Source organism: Anas platyrhynchos, chromosome 14 (assembly GCF_047663525.1).
Source record: "Anas platyrhynchos isolate ZD024472 breed Pekin duck chromosome 14, IASCAAS_PekinDuck_T2T, whole genome shotgun sequence".
NCBI classification, from domain to species: domain Eukaryota; kingdom Metazoa; phylum Chordata; class Aves; order Anseriformes; family Anatidae; genus Anas; species Anas platyrhynchos.
Window position 1 is genome coordinate 9,820,095 of NC_092600.1, and position 15,893 is coordinate 9,835,987.

Here is a 15,893-nt window from a genome sequence, read left to right on the forward strand (position 1 = left end):
TGGACTACACAGTCTTGGAGGGCTTTTCCAACCCTAATGGTTCGATTAGAAGGATTTTGTGATTCTACGAGACAAGCTGTGGAAATTAATGACCATGGGTGGCTCTCAATAAAGCCCGTGACCCCACACCGCCTCAGCCATCCCTTCCTATGGCGAGGGTTGCAGGCCCCGAGGCCCGCCGCCATCTTGTGAGGCGTTGCCATGGCAACAGCGCTGCCGGCAGGGGAGGAGGCGGCAGCACCACGAGGCGCAGTCCGAGCGGACTACAACTCCCGGCATCCCTCGCTCTCACCGCCGCGCACTGCACGCCGGGAGGCGCCCCGCCCTCCGCCCATAGGCGGCACCCCCCGAGGGGGGCGGGCTCTCGGCGGCGTAGCGCTCTCTGATTGGCCGCGCGGCCCGCCGCTCAGCGGGAGGGCGGGGCGGGGCGGAAGGCGGAAGCGGAGCATGGCGGCGGCGGCAGGAGCGGGTGCGGGTGCGCGGCTGTGGGCAGCCGCGGTGCTGCTGCTGGCGGGGGCCGGGCCCGCGCCCGCCGAGCTGACGGACGGCAACAGCGAGCACCTGAAGCGCGAGCACTCGCTGATGAAGCCGTACCAGGGTGAGCGGGGACCGGGGGGGGGGCCGGGAACGGGGGGGGCGAACACCGGGGGTGGAACCGGGCCCGGTGCTGAGGCCGCTCCCTGTGCCCGCTGCAGGCGCGGGCTCGGCCGCCATGCCGCTGTGGGACTTCCAGGGCAGCACCATGGTCACCAGCCAGTACGTGCGCCTCACGCCCGACGAGCGCAGCCGGGAGGGCTCCATCTGGAACCGAGTGGTGAGCACCGGGATGGGGGGCGCGGGGGGCTCCCCGTTAGCGCTGTCCTGACCCCGTCCTGCCGTCTGTCCGCACAGCCCTGCTTCCTCAAGGACTGGGAGCTCCACGTCCACTTCAAGATCCACGGGGCCGGCAAGAAGAACCTGCACGGGGACGGGCTCGCCCTGTGGTACACGCAGGAGCGCCTGGTGCCAGGTGGGTGTCCAGTGAGCGGCTGCCCTGCAGCTGATCTAGGTCCTTGCAACGGCCGTGGGGCTGCTCCTGTGCTGGAGGGGCTGCAGAGCAAGGGGTTGAGCTCTCCTTGGCTGCGCTTCATCTCCCTGCTGCTGAGTGCCTGCAGCCATGCACCTGCTAACCAGTGCTTCTGCAGCTCTTCCCAACGGGCATCTCACCCCTGTCTCTGTGATGGCTCCTGGGAAGAGCAGCTGTCTGCGTGCAACAATGCGGGTGTTGTATCTGCTGGTCTCTGCAGTTGCTGCCTGGTTAAGCTTTGCTGAGCCGCTCGTGCTGGCTTCAAGGCACCTCAAAGCCCTCCTAACTTGGGATTTCAGGACGTGGGCACAGAATTGCGCAGCTCTTCTGCTCACACAGGAAGGCTTAACTTCCTCTGGGCTCCTTGAGAAGCGACAGAAGGCTTCTTTGTTTCTGGGCACAAATTTCTTCTGTTGGTTCACTTTGTTCTGCCCTGTTCCAGGTCCTGTCTTTGGCAGCAAGGATAACTTCCACGGGCTGGCTATTTTCCTTGATACCTATCCCAACGATGAAGCAACAGAGGTGAGTAGTTCAGGGAGCTCGCTCGGTGCCATTTCCTCGTGGTTTCATGTTCCGAGTGCTTCATGACTGGGGCAAGGAAAACTCCATGTGTGAGAACAGGTGGTTCTTCCTGCTCTGGGAGCTGGCAGAGGACAGAGGATTTAAGTGCATTAACGGAGACAAGAAGGTGCTTGCTCCATCTCCTGCTGTTGACTGCTCAGATGGTTCCAAGGCCTTTTCCCTGCTGTCCTCCCAGCCAGCAGGGATCAAGCATGAACTCTGCACCAATAAGGGTTAGAGGAATCCATCTGAAAGGGTACTCATCCTGAGCGTCACTTCTTGAACCTCTCTGATCATCCCACGCTGTTTCCGTTTCCAACACAGGTGTCTCTAAACGAGAAGCTCCTGTGCTGGCTTTCTGCTCCAGAAATACTTGTGGTTGAAATACAGCCCGGTCCCAGGGGGGCTGTGGTCCTTTTCTTCTGCCCCGCTTTGCATTTGTGCACCTAGTTACAGCACAGTCAGACAATGTGAGGGTGTTAGGGAGATTTATCATACCAAAACCCCAATACTTATGTCACAGACACCTGGAAGCAGCCCTGTCCCCTTGTCTTTGTGCTCAGTGAGTTGTTAATTCTTGCCTCCAGTCAGTCCTTTCCAGTGTATGCCACGCACTGACTAAAAAACTGTGGCTGTGGTTTTGTTGGTAACGAGCAATTGCTGCCTGTTATAGTTCTGTGCTCTGTTTGTAGGCTTTTTACCCGGTTTTGTCTTTTCTCTGCAAGTCACTCACCTTATTGTGAGCCCACTAGGGGCCTCGACGCAGGAGATGAGAAAAGTCACTGCTTTAGAGCAGAACAAGCTCTCATTTTAGAAACAGCTTTACGTAGAACAGGAGCCTTGATCCAATTGTTCTGCTCTCTGTGCCGGCTCCGCAGCCGTGCAGCTCCCTTGCTGGGCTAACTTCTTGCCGAGGTTTCAGAGCAGGCAGGGGGAGGCTCCTGCTGGCTCTGTGCAGCGACGTTCTGCTCCCCGCAGCGCGTCTTCCCCTACATCTCCGCCATGGTGAACAACGGCTCCCTGACGTACGACCACAGCAAGGATGGGCGCTGGACGGAGCTGGCGGGCTGCACCGCCGACCTCCGCAACCAGAACCACGACACCTTCCTGGCCATCCGCTACTCCCGGGGCCGCCTGACGGTGAGCTGCGGGGGGAGCATCGCGCCCGTTCGGCGGGGCAGTGCTGGATGGGGGGGGGTGTTGCTGGTGGGAGCGGTTTTCTAGGCTCAGCCTCCTGCTCTCCAGCACCTCTGGCTCTAAAATTGCTGTCGGCTGGGCGGGAGGACAGCTGGTGCTCTTGGTGAGCCCCCTTGTCTCGCAGGTGATGACAGACGTGGAGGATAAGAACGAGTGGAAGAACTGCATTGACATCGCGGGGGTCCAGCTGCCCACCGGCTACTTCTTCGGTGCTTCTGCGGGCACTGGAGACCTGTCTGGTGAGTGGGCCTGGCTCGCTGCTTGCTGCCACATCACACTGTGGATGCCTTCCTTTCTTTGTTGTGGTTCTTGAAACCATGCTGGGTAGGGACCAACCTGGGAAAGGAGGCATCTAAAAGCTGAGGAACATCCGAAATGACAGCCTGATAGCTGGGCTGTGAGGGTGGCTGCGGAGGGAAGGAGACCTGAGCCTGGCAGAGCACAGATCCGGGCGTGCTCTGGAGGCGTGGGTGCTTCTCCAGGCTTTTGGCAGTCCCCAGTGCTGATGGTTGTTCCCTAGACAATCACGACATCATCTCCATGAAGCTGTTCCAGCTCATGGTGGAGCACCCTCTAGAAGACGAGACCGTTGACTGGACGAAAATTGAGCCGAGCGTCAGCCTCCTGAAATCACCCAAAGGTGAGGCTCTGCGCTTCCCAGACCTCCGCTGGAGGATTGGGGCGTCCCTATAACTTTTCTCTCCTTGCAGACAACGTGGATGACCCGACGGGGAATTTCCGAAGCGGGCCCTTGACCGGGTGGAAGGTGTTCCTGCTCCTGCTCTGCGCCCTGCTGGGCATCATCGTCTGCGCTGTGGTGGGAGCTGTGGTCTTCCAGAAGCGCCAGGAGCGGAACAAGCGTTTCTACTAGAGGAAGAATGGGGCTGTGGTTGTGCCCAAACCCTTCTTTTCTATGGGGAGCTGTAAAAAAACAAACAAACAACACAAACAAACAAACTGTGGTTTCTAAAAGCTGTTTCTGAGAAATACAAGAAGTATTTTCTTACCTGTCCGTGTGGCTGTAACTCCTGCCGGACACCTGGCCTCCAGCGGGCCGGACCCAGGGGGGGCGATTCCTGTGGGGGCCCCCATCTCCTGCAGCCTGGGCCGGGTGCCTCCCGCTGCCTTTCTGGGCCCCCCCTTTGCCCCCCAGGACCTGCTGAGCTGCCCGGGGTTTGGGGGGGGGGGGCTTGTGGTGGCAGGCGTGAATGTAGGGGGTGTGTGGGGTTGGGGCTGTGAGGGCATTAAAGGACTGACACCACCTGTGGCTTTGCCTGTGTATGGGGGGGGGGTTGGGGGGATGAATTTTTGGGGGAAAATAAATGGGAACCAGATGTTCTTGGAGGTGTTTTTCGACCTTAATGATTTTGTGATTCTAAGTAAGCACCTCTAAGCAGAAGGAGCTCTTAGTTCCCAAGGGGAAAGGAATTTGGGAGGAAGCAAAGGGGGGGGGAACTGAATTGGGGGGAGTGAATGGGGAAGGAGTAGGGGTGAATTTGGGGGAAGGTGTGCAGGGGATGAACTGGGGGAAGGGGGGAGGAATTTGGGGGAAGGGGGAGATGAATAGGGGGAATGAGTTGGGGAGGGGTGAATTTGGGGGAAAGGGAGGATGGATTTGGGGGAAGAGAGGGTGAATTGGGGGAAAGGGAGAGGAAGGAATTGGGGGGGGGATGAATTGAGGAGGGGGTGAATTGGGGATGGATTTTGGGCAAGGGGTGGGGGTGAATGGGGAGTACGGGGGGGAGGGGATGAATTGGGGGAAGGGAGGAAGCGAATTGGGGGAATGGGGGAAATAAAGAGGGAGGAATTGGGGAGGGGGGGTCCCTGATGATGCTGGGGGGGGGTGTGGGGTGGGGATGTCCCCGCCGTGCCCCCGGGCCCGCCCCCGTCCCTGTCCCGCCCCCGGCGGGCGGAAGGCAGCGGGGCGGCGGGGCCGGGCCTTGTTTCCGGGGGAGCGGCGGGGCTCAGCCAGCGTGTCCCGGCACCGGGACCGGCACCGGTGCCCTTACCGGGACCGGGACCTCCGGGGACCGCTATGGGGCCGGGCCGCCGCAGGGCTGCGCTCCGCCTGCGCGGCGCCGGGTGAGAGGGGACGGGGGCGGATGGGGGGACACCGGGAGGAGGGGACAAGGGGACACCCTGGGAGGATGGGGGGGTGACACCGGGATGGGGGGGACACCGGGGGGTCCCCGCTGACCGCCCGCCGTGCCCCCAGGTCCCTGGGGCTCCTGCCCGGCAAGGTGTCCGTCTTCCAGCTCTTCTTCGCCGCGCTGCTGCTGGGTTTCGCCTCCCTGCTCTGGCTGCAGCTCAGCTGCTCGGGCGAGGGGGCACCCCCCGGGAGAGGGGTCCCCCGCCGACCCTGCCCTCCCGAGCCCCGAGCCCCCCCGGTTACCGATGACGACCCGTCCTGGGGTCCCCACCGCCTGGCCCTGCTCGTCCCTTTCCGCGAGCGCTTCGAGGAGCTGCTGGCCTTCGTGCCCTACATGCACCGCTTCCTGAGCGAGAAGAGGATCCGCCACCACATCCTGGTGCTCAACCAGGTGGATCACTTCAGGTACCCCCCAGCACGAAGCTTGGGGTTGGGGGAGCCCCCTCTCCAAACCGAGGGTCTCCAAACCGAGGGGAGCCCCCTCTCCAAACCGAGGGGCTCCCGCTGGCCTCTCGGTGCCGAGGAGCTCGGGGCACGCACGGCGAGGAGCTGGGGCCGTGGCACAGTGCTCTGAAGCTTACAGAAGGACAGAACAATGCCTTGTTTCCTTCCCTGCCACCCTTTCTAATCAATAAGTGAATTCAGTCCCCAATTCAGTACCCCCAGATGTTGCAGCTTTCTTCCCGGTGCCACTCAGCCCCCAACCTCTGGGGACACAGAGTTCCTTGAGGTGTTTGGAAGTGCCGTAGCTTGCCCCGTGCTGCTCCCAGCCTTTGACCCCTCCGTGCTGGAAGGGGCTGAACCTCTCTCTGTACGTTGCTCTTAGGCTGAGCGTGCACAGCCCTGCACAAGGGCACAGCTTCAGGACGTGCAGCTGGAGCACCTGGAGCTGTGCAGCCAGGGGACACCGTGTTTGTGTGCGCACAGAGGGGCTTCGTGGTGACAGCCCCTGTTTTTGGGGACCAGGTTGGGGCTGTGGGGCACGGGAGGTGGATGTGAAGGGATGACAGCTGCTGTGCGTGGTGCTGAGAGCCCCTGGTCCCTCGGCAGGTTTAACAGAGCCTCCCTGATCAACGTGGGCTTCCTGGAGAGTGGCAACGACACCGACTACATCGCGATGCACGACGTCGACCTCCTGCCCCTCAACGAGCAGCTGGATTACGGCTACCCCGAGGCAGGGCCCTTCCACGTGGCGTCCCCGGAGCTGCACCCGCTGTACCACTATAAAACCTACGTGGGTGGCATCCTGCTGCTCACCAAGCAGCACTACGAGATGGTGAGCCCGTGGGTGGGACACCGCGGCCGGTTTGGGGTACGGTGTGGTCTTGGCACGTAGTCCGTGCTTGGGAATGGGGAAAAGGAGTCAAAATGCTACGGGGACAGGAGGGGGAAAGCTGAAGGTGTCCCTGGTGCTGGTGTCTGCTCCCTGCGCCACGAGGAGTTGTGCTGTGGCTGCAGGAGGAGAGCAGGACCCTGGCTGGTACCGTGCCCGTCTCGTTTCAGTGCAACGGCATGTCCAACCGCTTCTGGGGCTGGGGCCGGGAGGACGATGAGTTTTACCGACGTATTAAAGGAGCTGGTCTCCAGGTAAGCTGTGCTCCATGGCCTCTTCAGTTGGAATTCTTGCAGTGGCTTTACGGAAGCTTTGCTCTGCTCCCAGGTTCGCCGCCCCACTGGAATCACGACTGGGTACGAGACCTTCCAGCACCTCCACGACCCAGCCTGGAGAAAGAGAGACCAGAAGCGCATCGCTGCGCAGAAGCAGGTGAGGCCTGATGGAGAGGCACCTGGGGAGACGCGGGTTGTTACCACCACGTGCCCGGAGCCCTCCCCGCCAGCTCCCTGCTCCTCGCCCAGGCACCGGCTGCTTTCTCCTGAGCATTTTCATGTTTTTCTCTCCCTCAGGAACAGTTTAAAGTGGACCGGGAGGGAGGCCTGAACAACGTGCGGTACCGAATCGAGTCACGGACGGCTCTGAGCGTGGCAGGAGCCCCCTGCACCGTCCTGAATATCTTGCTGGACTGTGACACAAACGAGACCCCCTGGTGCACGTTTGGCTGAGCCCGTCCCCGTGCGCTGTGCTCGCGCCGAGGTGCCGGGGCTGCCGCCGAGCTGCTTGGAGCAGGCAGGATTTGCGCAGCAGGCGAGCGTGGCGGTGCTGGCAAGACGCAGAGGAACAGGAAGGGCTGAGGACTTGTCTTTGCTGGGACCAGCAGAAGAGGCCAAGAGCAGGACTCCGTGGCACTGCTGCAAACGCCGGTGCTGCCTCCCAGGGCAGGTGCAGGAGGCGTTTTATTCTGTGCTGGACGTGGCGGAGCTGCCACCCGGTTCAGAGGACAATAAAGAACTGTCAGGGCATCTGTCAGGGAATGCCCTGCAACACGCAGCACTGCTACTTTTTTTCTTGTTGCCTTCCCCTGAGTGGTTTCAGTGCACCCGTTTCTAGCTCAGCCTCTGGACAGGGACACCGCTCTGCTTCAGAGGGGTGTGAGGGCCGTGGTGTGGGCTCAGGACTTGTCTGGGTCAGTGGGAGACTCAGGGAAGGTGCCTGGGCCAGGTAGCCACACCAGCCCCAGGGTGCTGGACACAAGATAGGGAGGAGGGAAACATCCCTGTCTGGCTGCCGGGAAGGTGCCTGGGGGCACTGCAGCAGGGATCCAGGGCTGGGGAAGCAGGGAAGGTCAATCTGGCCTGGCTGGTGATCCTCACTTGATCCTGGTGATCCTGGCTGGGGCCCTGGGAGCTGCCAGTGCTTTGGGTTTGGTGGAAATCAGCCCCACTGCACCATTTGCTGGGAAGTGTGATCCTGCAGAGCAGCACAGGAGGGGCAGGGCAAGGGCCTGAGCCCCACGATGGTCCTGGTCACTGTCCCCAGAGCTGATGGCTGTGCTGCCAATGCTCGTGCCAGGAGTGAGCAGGCTCTGTGACCTCTAGGATGCTTCTGCTCACCCTGACCCTCCAGCTCCGGGCTCCTTTCCTCCTGCAGCCTGGCCTGGCCACTTGCTGGAGCTGCTGGGTGAATCCGTGCCAGGCTGCTCCAAAGCACAGGGGGCTCGGGCTGGCTCGCAGACACTGCCATGTGTGGGGTGCACGATGCTGCCTCCGGGGCCCTGGCACCGGTTCCTGGTGCTGCTGCCTCCTCAAGCTGGGCAGCGCATCCCAGCCAAGCGTTCGGCCCCGTCACCAGCGCTGCGCCGGGCTGGCACCCGGCCTGCCGCCTTGCCTGGTCCCCTTCTGTCCCTGTCCCTTCTGCCTGGCGCTTCCTGAAGCAGTTGCCTTGCCTCCCGACAGAAGCTGTCACCATCCCGAGAAGCCAAGGAGCTTCTTGTCCCATGGGGACATGGTGCCTCCGGGGAGGAGCCCTGAGATGAGGGAGCCGAAAGCGTCAGAGCTGTGTGAGGGTCTCAAAACACATGGGGGGAGTGGGTCCTGCTGGATCTGCTGCCACCTGCCCTCCGTGCTGCTCCAGAGCTGGGTGAGGAGTGCAGGGCCCTGAGTACCGGGGTGCTGCCTTCAAGGAGGGGTCAAGGTGTCGGCGAGGCTCAGCCCGAGCTCCTTGCATCATCCAACGCGCAGCCTGTGCTCCTCCCCAGCTCGGGGCCTGTCCTTGCCCCGGGGCAGGGGGGAACGCGCTGCCCAGGAGCTCCCCAGGGCCTCTCCGCCCCGCCGGCCCTACCGCAGGGTGTGGGCTCACCCAGCCAGCGCCACCTTGGCTCTTCATGTCCTTGTCCCCAGCCCGGCGCTGATATCCTGCATGGAGATTGCAGGCTGCTTTGGTCCCGTGCATGGAGGCATCTCCTAGACCCATTTTGTCCTTGGCTGTGGGGCGATGTCGGCCCAGCAGCACCACTGCAAAAGCCCACGGTGTGTCACAGGGCCCAGTCCCTTTTCCATCCCTTGGGTTTTGGGATTGGCCATCCGTACGTCAGCCACCTATCTGTGCCCGAGCCGCAGCCTGGGCTGGTGGAGGCAGATCAAAGGATCCAAAATAGATGACACAGTTTCGTCAGGTTTCACGAAGCCGGAGCTGTGCAGAAGCAGAGAGCATATGTGCACCTCGCACTTCGCTCAGCGCTAAAGGCTCCTCTCCCGCTGCCTGGCAGCTATTTCTCAGCTCCGCTCGCAGCCCCCTCATCCTCCGGGTGCTTTTGTGGAAGAGGCGCCGTGCTGGAGACCCGGCTTCCTTTTATAGCCCTCAATGTGCCTCGGAGGTCGCTCAGCTCCGCTCCCCCCCCCCCACGCACTTTGTTATTAGCAATGGCCCAGCGGGAGGGGCTGAGGCTTTTCCCCACCGCGTTTTTGCAGATGGTAACACCCTGCCTCCCAGCCGCCCATGTCCCGGGAGCCCCGCGGGGCCCAGCCGGAGGCCTCCTGCCATTTCTATGCTTGGCTGGGTTCTCAGCAGCCCTTAGGAGGGGTCACAGCTCCATCTCACCCCAGGACACTCGGAGGCAGCGAGGGCTCCTGCAGGCCCAGCCCTGCCCCTCTGCCTCTCCCCCCCTTCTGGGGCCCGAATTGCCGCAGCGAGCTGTGCGGGGGCTGCTGCAGGCACACGGGTGCCTTCTATTGCCAGGCTGGTTCAGACCAGGCAGTTCCCAAAGTGCTGGTGGCCGACAGAGCTGTGGTAGCATCGTGACGGTGCAGGGACAGGCGGGGAGCTGCCATCATCCCGTGGGGACGTGCTGGAGGGAGCACAGCCCGTGATGGGGCCGGGATGTGGCGGCAGGAAGCGGGGCAGACGGGAAGGGATGCGATGAGTGCCCGTCACGAGTCAGCCCAGCATCTCCACAACCTGCCTGGGCCTCGCTCCAGTCATCTGTCACCGCCTGCCCCTGCAGCAGGGAAATGGGGACAAATGTGTGCGTGGCCACAGGCTGCTGGGGATGGGGTAGGAAGCCGGGGTTTGTGTGGGAGGTGATGGATGAAGGGGCTGCGAGGGAGGGCAGGGCATGGCACTGCTGCCCCTTAGGGCCAACACCTTTCAAATCCTCCTCTCGTTGCCTCCTTGCCCCAAACCCAAGCTCGGGGGGCACCACCACAGCCACGCGGTGCTCCGAGGCCGCCTGTGTAGTGCTGGGGAACACGGGGCTGGCGGGCGCGGTGGCGGCGTGCCTTGGCAGCAGGCCGAGGATAAGGCGAGCGTGCGAGCCCGGGGACGGGGACGGGGACAGCGTGTGCGTGTGGGTGAGCACTGGCAGCACAGCTTGAGGGCTGCGGCGGGGGGGGGGGGCTGGCAGCCGCCGGGACCCAGGCCGGAGGAGGACGGGTGGGAGAGCTGCCACCGCTGTCCCGCTCCCCGGGGTGACCTCAAGCAGCGGGTGCCCATGCGGATGGATGGACGAAGCCCACCGCCCGCCACCGAAGGACACCCGGTGCTGCCCCCCCCCCCGGAGCCCACCGGGGGGCTTCTAGAGGGCACTCGGAGCCTCTCCCCCGCTGCTCCACCACCCTCCACTGCAAGGCCCGAGCCGTGCGGCCTCCCCCGGTGCTCCGGGAAGGGAGGGAGGGGAGGGGGGGGACAGGGCCCGGGATCCCGGTGCCCCCGCCCCTCCCCGGGGCCGCCCCGCCCGGGCGCCGCCCGCCTCCGCTCCGCGATTTGCCGCTGCCGGCTCCGCCCGCTCCCCGCGCGGCCGCGGCCGAGGGGCGCGTTCAAACGCGGCGAGGGAAGGAGCCGGAGCGGAGCGGAGCCGGGCTGGGCAGCGCCGGGACCCGCAGCGCCGCCGGCATGGTGAGTGCAGCCCCGGGAACACCGGGCTCCGGGAACGCCGCCGGTTCGCCCCCCCCCCCCCCCCTCCCCTCCCCAATTTCCCTCCTGCCCAATTTCCCTCCTCGCCCTCCAGCCTCGGTGCTTTGTCCTCCGCCCTCCGGGGCCTCGCTTCGTGCCCCCCCCACCCCGGTTCGCCGCGAGCATCCCCCCGGTTGTGCCTCTCCCCCCCCCCATAACCGGGGAGCAGCCCCCGCCGTGCCCACGGGGGACGGGGAGAGGCCGCACCGAGCAGGGCCCCACCGGGGAGCAGCCCCCGAGCCGGGCACGGGGCCGGTGCTGCGGAGCCAGCCCCCCCCTCCCGGTGCCTCCCGTCCCACCGGAGCTCTCCCGGGGCCTGACCTACTTCCCCGAGCTCTCCCCGGGGAGCAGCAGCGGCTTCGCCCGGTGGGGAGCTGCCCCGTGCCCCACCGGGGCTACCGACCCCCGAGCCCCCCCCAGGGCACCCCTCGAGGGTCTCTCCCCCAGCCCCAGGTCCTCGCCGCGGGGGTGCCGGTGCCCGGAGCAGGTGCCGTGCTCCCGGAGGGAGGTGACAGCGCAGGCCGGGAGCTGTCAGACAGGTTTGTGCGTGGCACCAATTATCCCGGCTGTTTGTTTACCCGCCGTGGGGAGCCCAGAACCAGGGCAGCTTCCTGGGTGTAGCCCTCCCCCGGCCTCAATGGGGGGGCTCCGCGGCCTCACGCCAAGCCCCGGCGTCACCGTGAGCCTCTACGGGAGGCTGCGGGTCCCCGAGGGTCCCCAATATTGTGGCTGCGTGTGCCTGGCTTGGCCGGGGGCCGCGTTGGCCTCTCCCGGTCCGTGGGGAGCGGGCGGCGAGGCCGAAGACGTGCCGGCGGCCTTCCGGCCCCGCGGGGCGCAGGGAGGCCCGGCCACCTGCGCAGGAAGCTGCATTGTCCTGGCGGCCTCCTTCCCCTTCCTCCCGCCTCCGTCCCACGGCCGTGTCCGGCCTCCGCTGGGCTCGGGGCCGCAGGGTGGGAGCCCCAGACCCAAGGGCGGAGGAGCCGAGGCCGAGCAGGAGCCTTGCCGTGGAGCAGGAGACGCGTTTGCTCCGCGAGGAGGCTGAGCCGAGAGGCCAAACGGGGCTGCGGCATTTTGGGGGGTGTCTGGGGGCTGTCCCCAGCCACGTCGCCGTAGCCCTGGCGGGATGGGACGGGCTCATGGGGTCGTGCAGCTCCGAGCTCGGTGCCAGCCGCCGGTAATAACCGTGGCCCTGCAGAGGGGGCAGGGAAAAGGGGGAGGCCGGCATGGGGAGGCCGCGTGGAGGTTCCTGGGGAGGGGGCGGCTGGGTGCCGCCGGGCCGGGGCTGGCGCCAGGCCCAGGCAGGTGCTGCCGGCTCCCGAACTCGCCCGCCTGGCTGGGCGGCAGGTGCCTGTTCTGGTGGCGGCCCCGGCCGCGGGCGGGAGGTGGGGCTGGGTGTGGGAGGGAGGCGCTGCGCCACCGGGGGGGGGGTGGTGGTGAAGGGGGAGCCCCCACCGCCGTGCTCAAGGATCCCGGGGGAACTGCTGGGGGTCCCCCCAAACCCGGTGCTGGAAGCCTTTAGGGTCACTGGGACAGGGGATGCAGGAGGTGGGGGGAATGAATGAAGGGACAGCAGTGGGCATCGCCGCACCCCTCGTGCAAGCAGGGGGTCCCCGAGGGTGGGATGGGTTTTGGGAGCGGGGCAGTCCCGGCCTTGCTGACTCTGTCTCTCCTTTGGCAGTGCTGGTCCCGGGTTTTTCTCTAATTCTCCATGGCAGCAGCACAGGGCCCTGTGACCTGTGAGCCTGACACCCGCGTCCTCGGCACCTACCTCTCCTCTGTGCCCGTCGGCAGCATGGGCAGCGTGGGCAGCCTGGTGGAGAAGCAGGACCTGTCCCCCCTGGAGCTGCGGGCCCCGCTGGGGGGCTCGCGGGGGCTCCGGCAGCCCGACGGCTTGCTCCGCAAGGGGCCGAGCCAGCGGGAGCTCTTCGGCTACCTGCACGGGGCCAAAAAGGAGACGCGGTCCGAGCGGAAGCACCAAACTTCGGGTGCCTGCTACAAGCGGGACTACGAGAGCGACCGCGAGAACCGGTCCCCCGAGCGCTGCTCCCGGGAGCATCACCGCGGGTCCGACTTCTCCAAGAGCTCGCTGCCTGAGCGGGGCCGCTTCGACAAGGTGAAATAGGACATTTGTGCCCCCACCCCAAAAATGTGCCCTGCTCTGGGGTGGCTGGGGCTGGAGCAGAATGTGCTGGGAGTGGGAGGTGAGGTGGAGGGGGTTTGGGGATGTCCAGGGGTGGTGGTGGGGCTGGGGGCGAATGGGTTTTCTCTGTCTGGAGCTCCGGGGGGGCTCAGCCTGACCCCACTCGTGTTTTTGCAGTGCCGCATCAGGCCCTCGGCCTTCAAGGCGGTGGCCGGGAAGGGGCTGGTCTCCATGCAGGGCCTCTCCTCGTCCAAGGGGCAGAAGCTGTCCAAGAGCAACGGCAGCCTGCACACGCTGCTGTCGCAGAGCAGCACGGCGCCCTCGCAGCACGGCCCGCTCCGCACCCACCTGCTCCACGCCATCAGCCTGGATGAGGCCTCCGACTCCAGCCACAACTCCATCCAGAGCTTCCCCTCCTACGGCTCCCGCCTCAAGCCCGCCCAGAGCCAGTTCAGCGCCTCCATGGGCCACATCAACCACATCGGGGGGTCCCTGGACAGGGTGTCCCGGAACCCCAGGGACCCCCTGGCTCCCGAAAAGGCCCCCCTGTCCTGCAAAAGCATGGCCACGCTGAGCCGCCTGCAGAGCCCCGGGGAGCCCCCGCCGCCCTATGAGTTCACCTACTCCCTGGAAGACGCGGTGAAGCAGCTGGAGGATCGGCTGCAGGAGAGCGGGGGGGAGCTGCGGCAGCTCAAGAGGAGCCTCAGCGAGACCGAGGACCCCTTCACGCAGGTGAGACGTGGGGCTGGGGCTGCGCTGGGTGTCCCTGGGCAGTGGTGAAGGGGTGGCAGGAGCTGTGAAGGTGCTGGTGTCCTGCCACGGTGGCTGGGAGTGCCCAAACATGGGGGGATCCATGTCATGTTGTGGGGCAGGAGCGGCTGGGGAGCTGCTGTTAAAGCTCTGCTCCTCAGCTGGAGCTGGGAGGGCATAGCCTGGCTGAGCTGCTGGGTTTCTGAGAGGTCTCTGGGACCTCCGGGGAGCCTTCCTGGGTGCTGATCCTGGACAGGACGCAGTGTCCCCAATGCTGTGCTGGCAGGTGTTTGAGGACAAGCAGCGGCTGTGGCTGGATGAGCTGGAGGACCTGAAGCAGATGTACATGGCCAGGCTGCAGCAGGTGACGCAGCAGGCGCAGCGCGGGCAGCGGGCGCTGCAGCTGCAGCTCTACAAGGCGCAGCAGGAGAAGAAGCGGCTGCAGGAGGAGCTGAACATGCAGCAGTGCCAGTGCGAGGAGGCCAAGCTGCGGCAGTCCCAGGGCGAGCGTGTCAGCCCCAAGCTGGAGGAGACCAAGTGGGAGGTGAGTCCCCTTCCTTCCCTCCCTCCTGGCTATGCGGCCACGATGGGGGCCGTGGTTCTCTGCTCTGGTGTCATTCATGGCCACGGGATGGGAGAAAAAAGCCAGGCATAGTGCTTGTGCTCTCCCAGGGATGCCGTGGCGATTAAAACGGGGTGCTGGCTCCTTGCTCACTGTTTGCCTGTGCCCTGCAGGTGTGTCAGAAGGCAGCCGAAATCTCCCTGCTGAAGCAGCAGCTCCGGGACACCCAGGAGGAGATGGCTCAGAAGCTGGGCGAGATCTTCAGCCTGAAGACGCAGCTGCGAGAGGCCAAGGCTGAGGTCCAAGCCCGGGACTCGCAGCTGGCGCAGCTGGCGGACTCCTTCCAGAGCCCCCCGGAGCCTGGCGCCTCGCTGCCGCTGGGCGACGACCCCATGCCAGCGTGCCAGGACTTCCCTGGCTGTGAGACGGATGACTCCAAGTGCCGGGGCCTCCACAGCGACTCCGCGGAGCCCCTGGAGCGCCAGGTGGAGTGGCTGTGGGCCGAGCTGCTGCGGGAGCGGCGCCAGGGCCAGCTGCAGGCTGTGAACTTTGAGTTGGAGAGGAAAACCTGGCAGGAGGAGAAGGAGAAGGTGCTGCGGTACCAGCGGGAGCTCCAGGCCAGCTACATGGAGATGTATCACCGCAGCCAGGCGCTGGAGCGCGAGCTGCGCCAGCTGCGCTCGGAGCCCAGGGATGTCGGGGCCGACTCGCCCTGGATCGAGCGAGTGGAGTCCTCCAAGATCTGAGGGGCAGGGCGCCCGCGGGACCGCCGAGGGGGAAGGGCTCTCGCTGCTGCAGTGGGATGAGCGCGGGGCCACGAGGCTCAGCCGCTCGGCCCTGCCCTGGGGAGAAGGACCCATGGCCACGAGGGAACTTTTCCTTCTTGCAGCGCTTCAGGCCCGTGGGGGGTGGTCTCCGGAGAGGGGATTGCCCGTGCCAGGGCAGGGGTCTTGCATGTGCCCCGTGCTCTGCCAGGAGCGCTTGCCCTGCGATCCCCTCAGTCGTGGGGGCAGAGACCAGAAGCCCTGTGAGACATTCCCCGTCCCTCCTGCTCTGCCTCCCCTTTTCCCTTCACCCCAGTAACTTAATATCTTGCTAAGGAGAGGCTCAAGCCCTGTCCTCCTGCTCCAGCTCCTGTGGCCCAGCTGGTGCTGCTGCAGCTGGGAAGGTGAAGGAGGAAAATCTGGGCGAGAGGGAGCTGCCCCCTTCACGTCCCCAGTGCTGTGGCTGTTCTGCAGCAGGGGGGGAGTTATCGCAGCTTCCCTGCACTGAGGCTGGGCAAGGAGAGGAGGGGAGGGCCTCGGGCAACGACGACGGGTGGGAGCCCCCCGGGCTGTGCCCTGAGAAGCTGAAGCATCCCCGCTCCTCCACCCTGCAGGGGGAGAGGTGCTGGAAGGAGCTGGCGCTGTGCTTGTAACGTGGAGCCTCCGGAAGGCCAGGCGGGGCCCCCTCTCCTTGGCCTTTCCTGCAATAAACCCAGATTTCGTTCTTCTGCCCTCGGCCTCTGCTTTCTCTCTCCCGGGGGTTGCCTGGCAGGGGGGGATGAGCTGCCAGCCGGGCGAGCCGCCGCGTCGGGGAGGGGAAGGAGGCGGCGCGGGGCTGGCGGCACAACCGGCTGGGGCTGAGTCACGGCAGGGCAGGGCCGGGCGGGTTGGGGCAGCCCCGGGGCGCTGCCACGGGGAT

At 65.2% G+C, this 15,893-nt stretch overlaps 3 protein-coding genes across 4 annotated transcripts; all 3 read left to right on the plus strand.

Annotated features, from left to right (window-relative positions):
- Nucleotides 1-186: 186 nt before the first annotated feature.
- LMAN2 (lectin, mannose binding 2) lies at nucleotides 187-3,830 on the plus strand. Its single transcript, XM_072023515.1, has 8 exons — nucleotides 187-598; nucleotides 696-814; nucleotides 892-1,009; nucleotides 1,509-1,588; nucleotides 2,606-2,767; nucleotides 2,949-3,063; nucleotides 3,345-3,464; nucleotides 3,535-3,830. The coding sequence occupies exons 1-8, from the start codon at nucleotides 202-204 to the stop codon at nucleotides 3,693-3,695; spliced, it is 1,272 nt and encodes a 423-aa protein (XP_071879616.1). The 5' UTR covers nucleotides 187-201; the 3' UTR covers nucleotides 3,696-3,830.
- A 902-nt stretch (nucleotides 3,831-4,732) lies between these two features.
- Nucleotides 4,733-7,359, plus strand: B4GALT7 (beta-1,4-galactosyltransferase 7). The gene is made up of 6 exons (XM_027468196.3): nucleotides 4,733-4,906; nucleotides 5,040-5,378; nucleotides 6,024-6,249; nucleotides 6,477-6,560; nucleotides 6,634-6,738; nucleotides 6,879-7,359. The coding sequence occupies exons 1-6, from the start codon at nucleotides 4,860-4,862 to the stop codon at nucleotides 7,032-7,034; spliced, it is 957 nt and encodes a 318-aa protein (XP_027323997.3). The 5' UTR covers nucleotides 4,733-4,859; the 3' UTR covers nucleotides 7,035-7,359.
- Nucleotides 7,360-10,562: 3,203 nt separating this feature from the next.
- On the plus strand, nucleotides 10,563-15,705 carry N4BP3 (NEDD4 binding protein 3). Of its 2 annotated transcripts, none has more exons than XM_027468195.3 (5): nucleotides 10,563-10,701; nucleotides 12,437-12,871; nucleotides 13,076-13,630; nucleotides 13,935-14,192; nucleotides 14,384-15,705. In XM_027468195.3, exons 2-5 carry the CDS (start codon nucleotides 12,467-12,469, stop codon nucleotides 14,954-14,956), a joined length of 1,791 nt encoding a protein of 596 aa, XP_027323996.1. In that variant the 5' UTR covers nucleotides 10,563-10,701; nucleotides 12,437-12,466; the 3' UTR covers nucleotides 14,957-15,705. The 2 variants fall into 2 exon arrangements, with proteins under 2 accessions (XP_027323996.1, XP_038042165.1); XM_038186237.2 differs by lacking the exon at nucleotides 10,563-10,701 and adding an exon at nucleotides 11,794-11,932.
- Nucleotides 15,706-15,893: the final 188 nt, after the last annotated feature.

What these genes read in the sequence shown, in the direction of transcription:
- LMAN2 (XM_072023515.1), top strand. Translation starts at nt 202, where the DNA reads ATGGCAACAGCGCTGCCGGCAGGGGAGGAGGCGGCAGCACCACGAGGC. An exon ending in GGGCACTGGAGACCTGTCTG is followed by an intron (nt 3,064 to 3,344) that starts GTGAGTGGGCCT and finishes GTTGTTCCCTAG; the next exon opens with ACAATCACGACATCATCTCC. An exon ending in CCTCCTGAAATCACCCAAAG is followed by an intron (nt 3,465 to 3,534) that starts GTGAGGCTCTGC and finishes CTCTCCTTGCAG; the next exon opens with ACAACGTGGATGACCCGACG.
- B4GALT7 (XM_027468196.3), top strand. Translation starts at nt 4,860, where the DNA reads ATGGGGCCGGGCCGCCGCAGGGCTGCGCTCCGCCTGCGCGGCGCCGG. An exon ending in AACCAGGTGGATCACTTCAG is followed by an intron (nt 5,379 to 6,023) that starts GTACCCCCCAGC and finishes GTCCCTCGGCAG; the next exon opens with GTTTAACAGAGCCTCCCTGA. An exon ending in GCATCGCTGCGCAGAAGCAG is followed by an intron (nt 6,739 to 6,878) that starts GTGAGGCCTGAT and finishes TCTCTCCCTCAG; the next exon opens with GAACAGTTTAAAGTGGACCG.
- N4BP3 (XM_027468195.3), top strand. Translation starts at nt 12,467, where the DNA reads ATGGCAGCAGCACAGGGCCCTGTGACCTGTGAGCCTGACACCCGCGTC. An exon ending in AGCGGGGCCGCTTCGACAAG is followed by an intron (nt 12,872 to 13,075) that starts GTGAAATAGGAC and finishes GTGTTTTTGCAG; the next exon opens with TGCCGCATCAGGCCCTCGGC. An exon ending in TGGAGGAGACCAAGTGGGAG is followed by an intron (nt 14,193 to 14,383) that starts GTGAGTCCCCTT and finishes TGTGCCCTGCAG; the next exon opens with GTGTGTCAGAAGGCAGCCGA.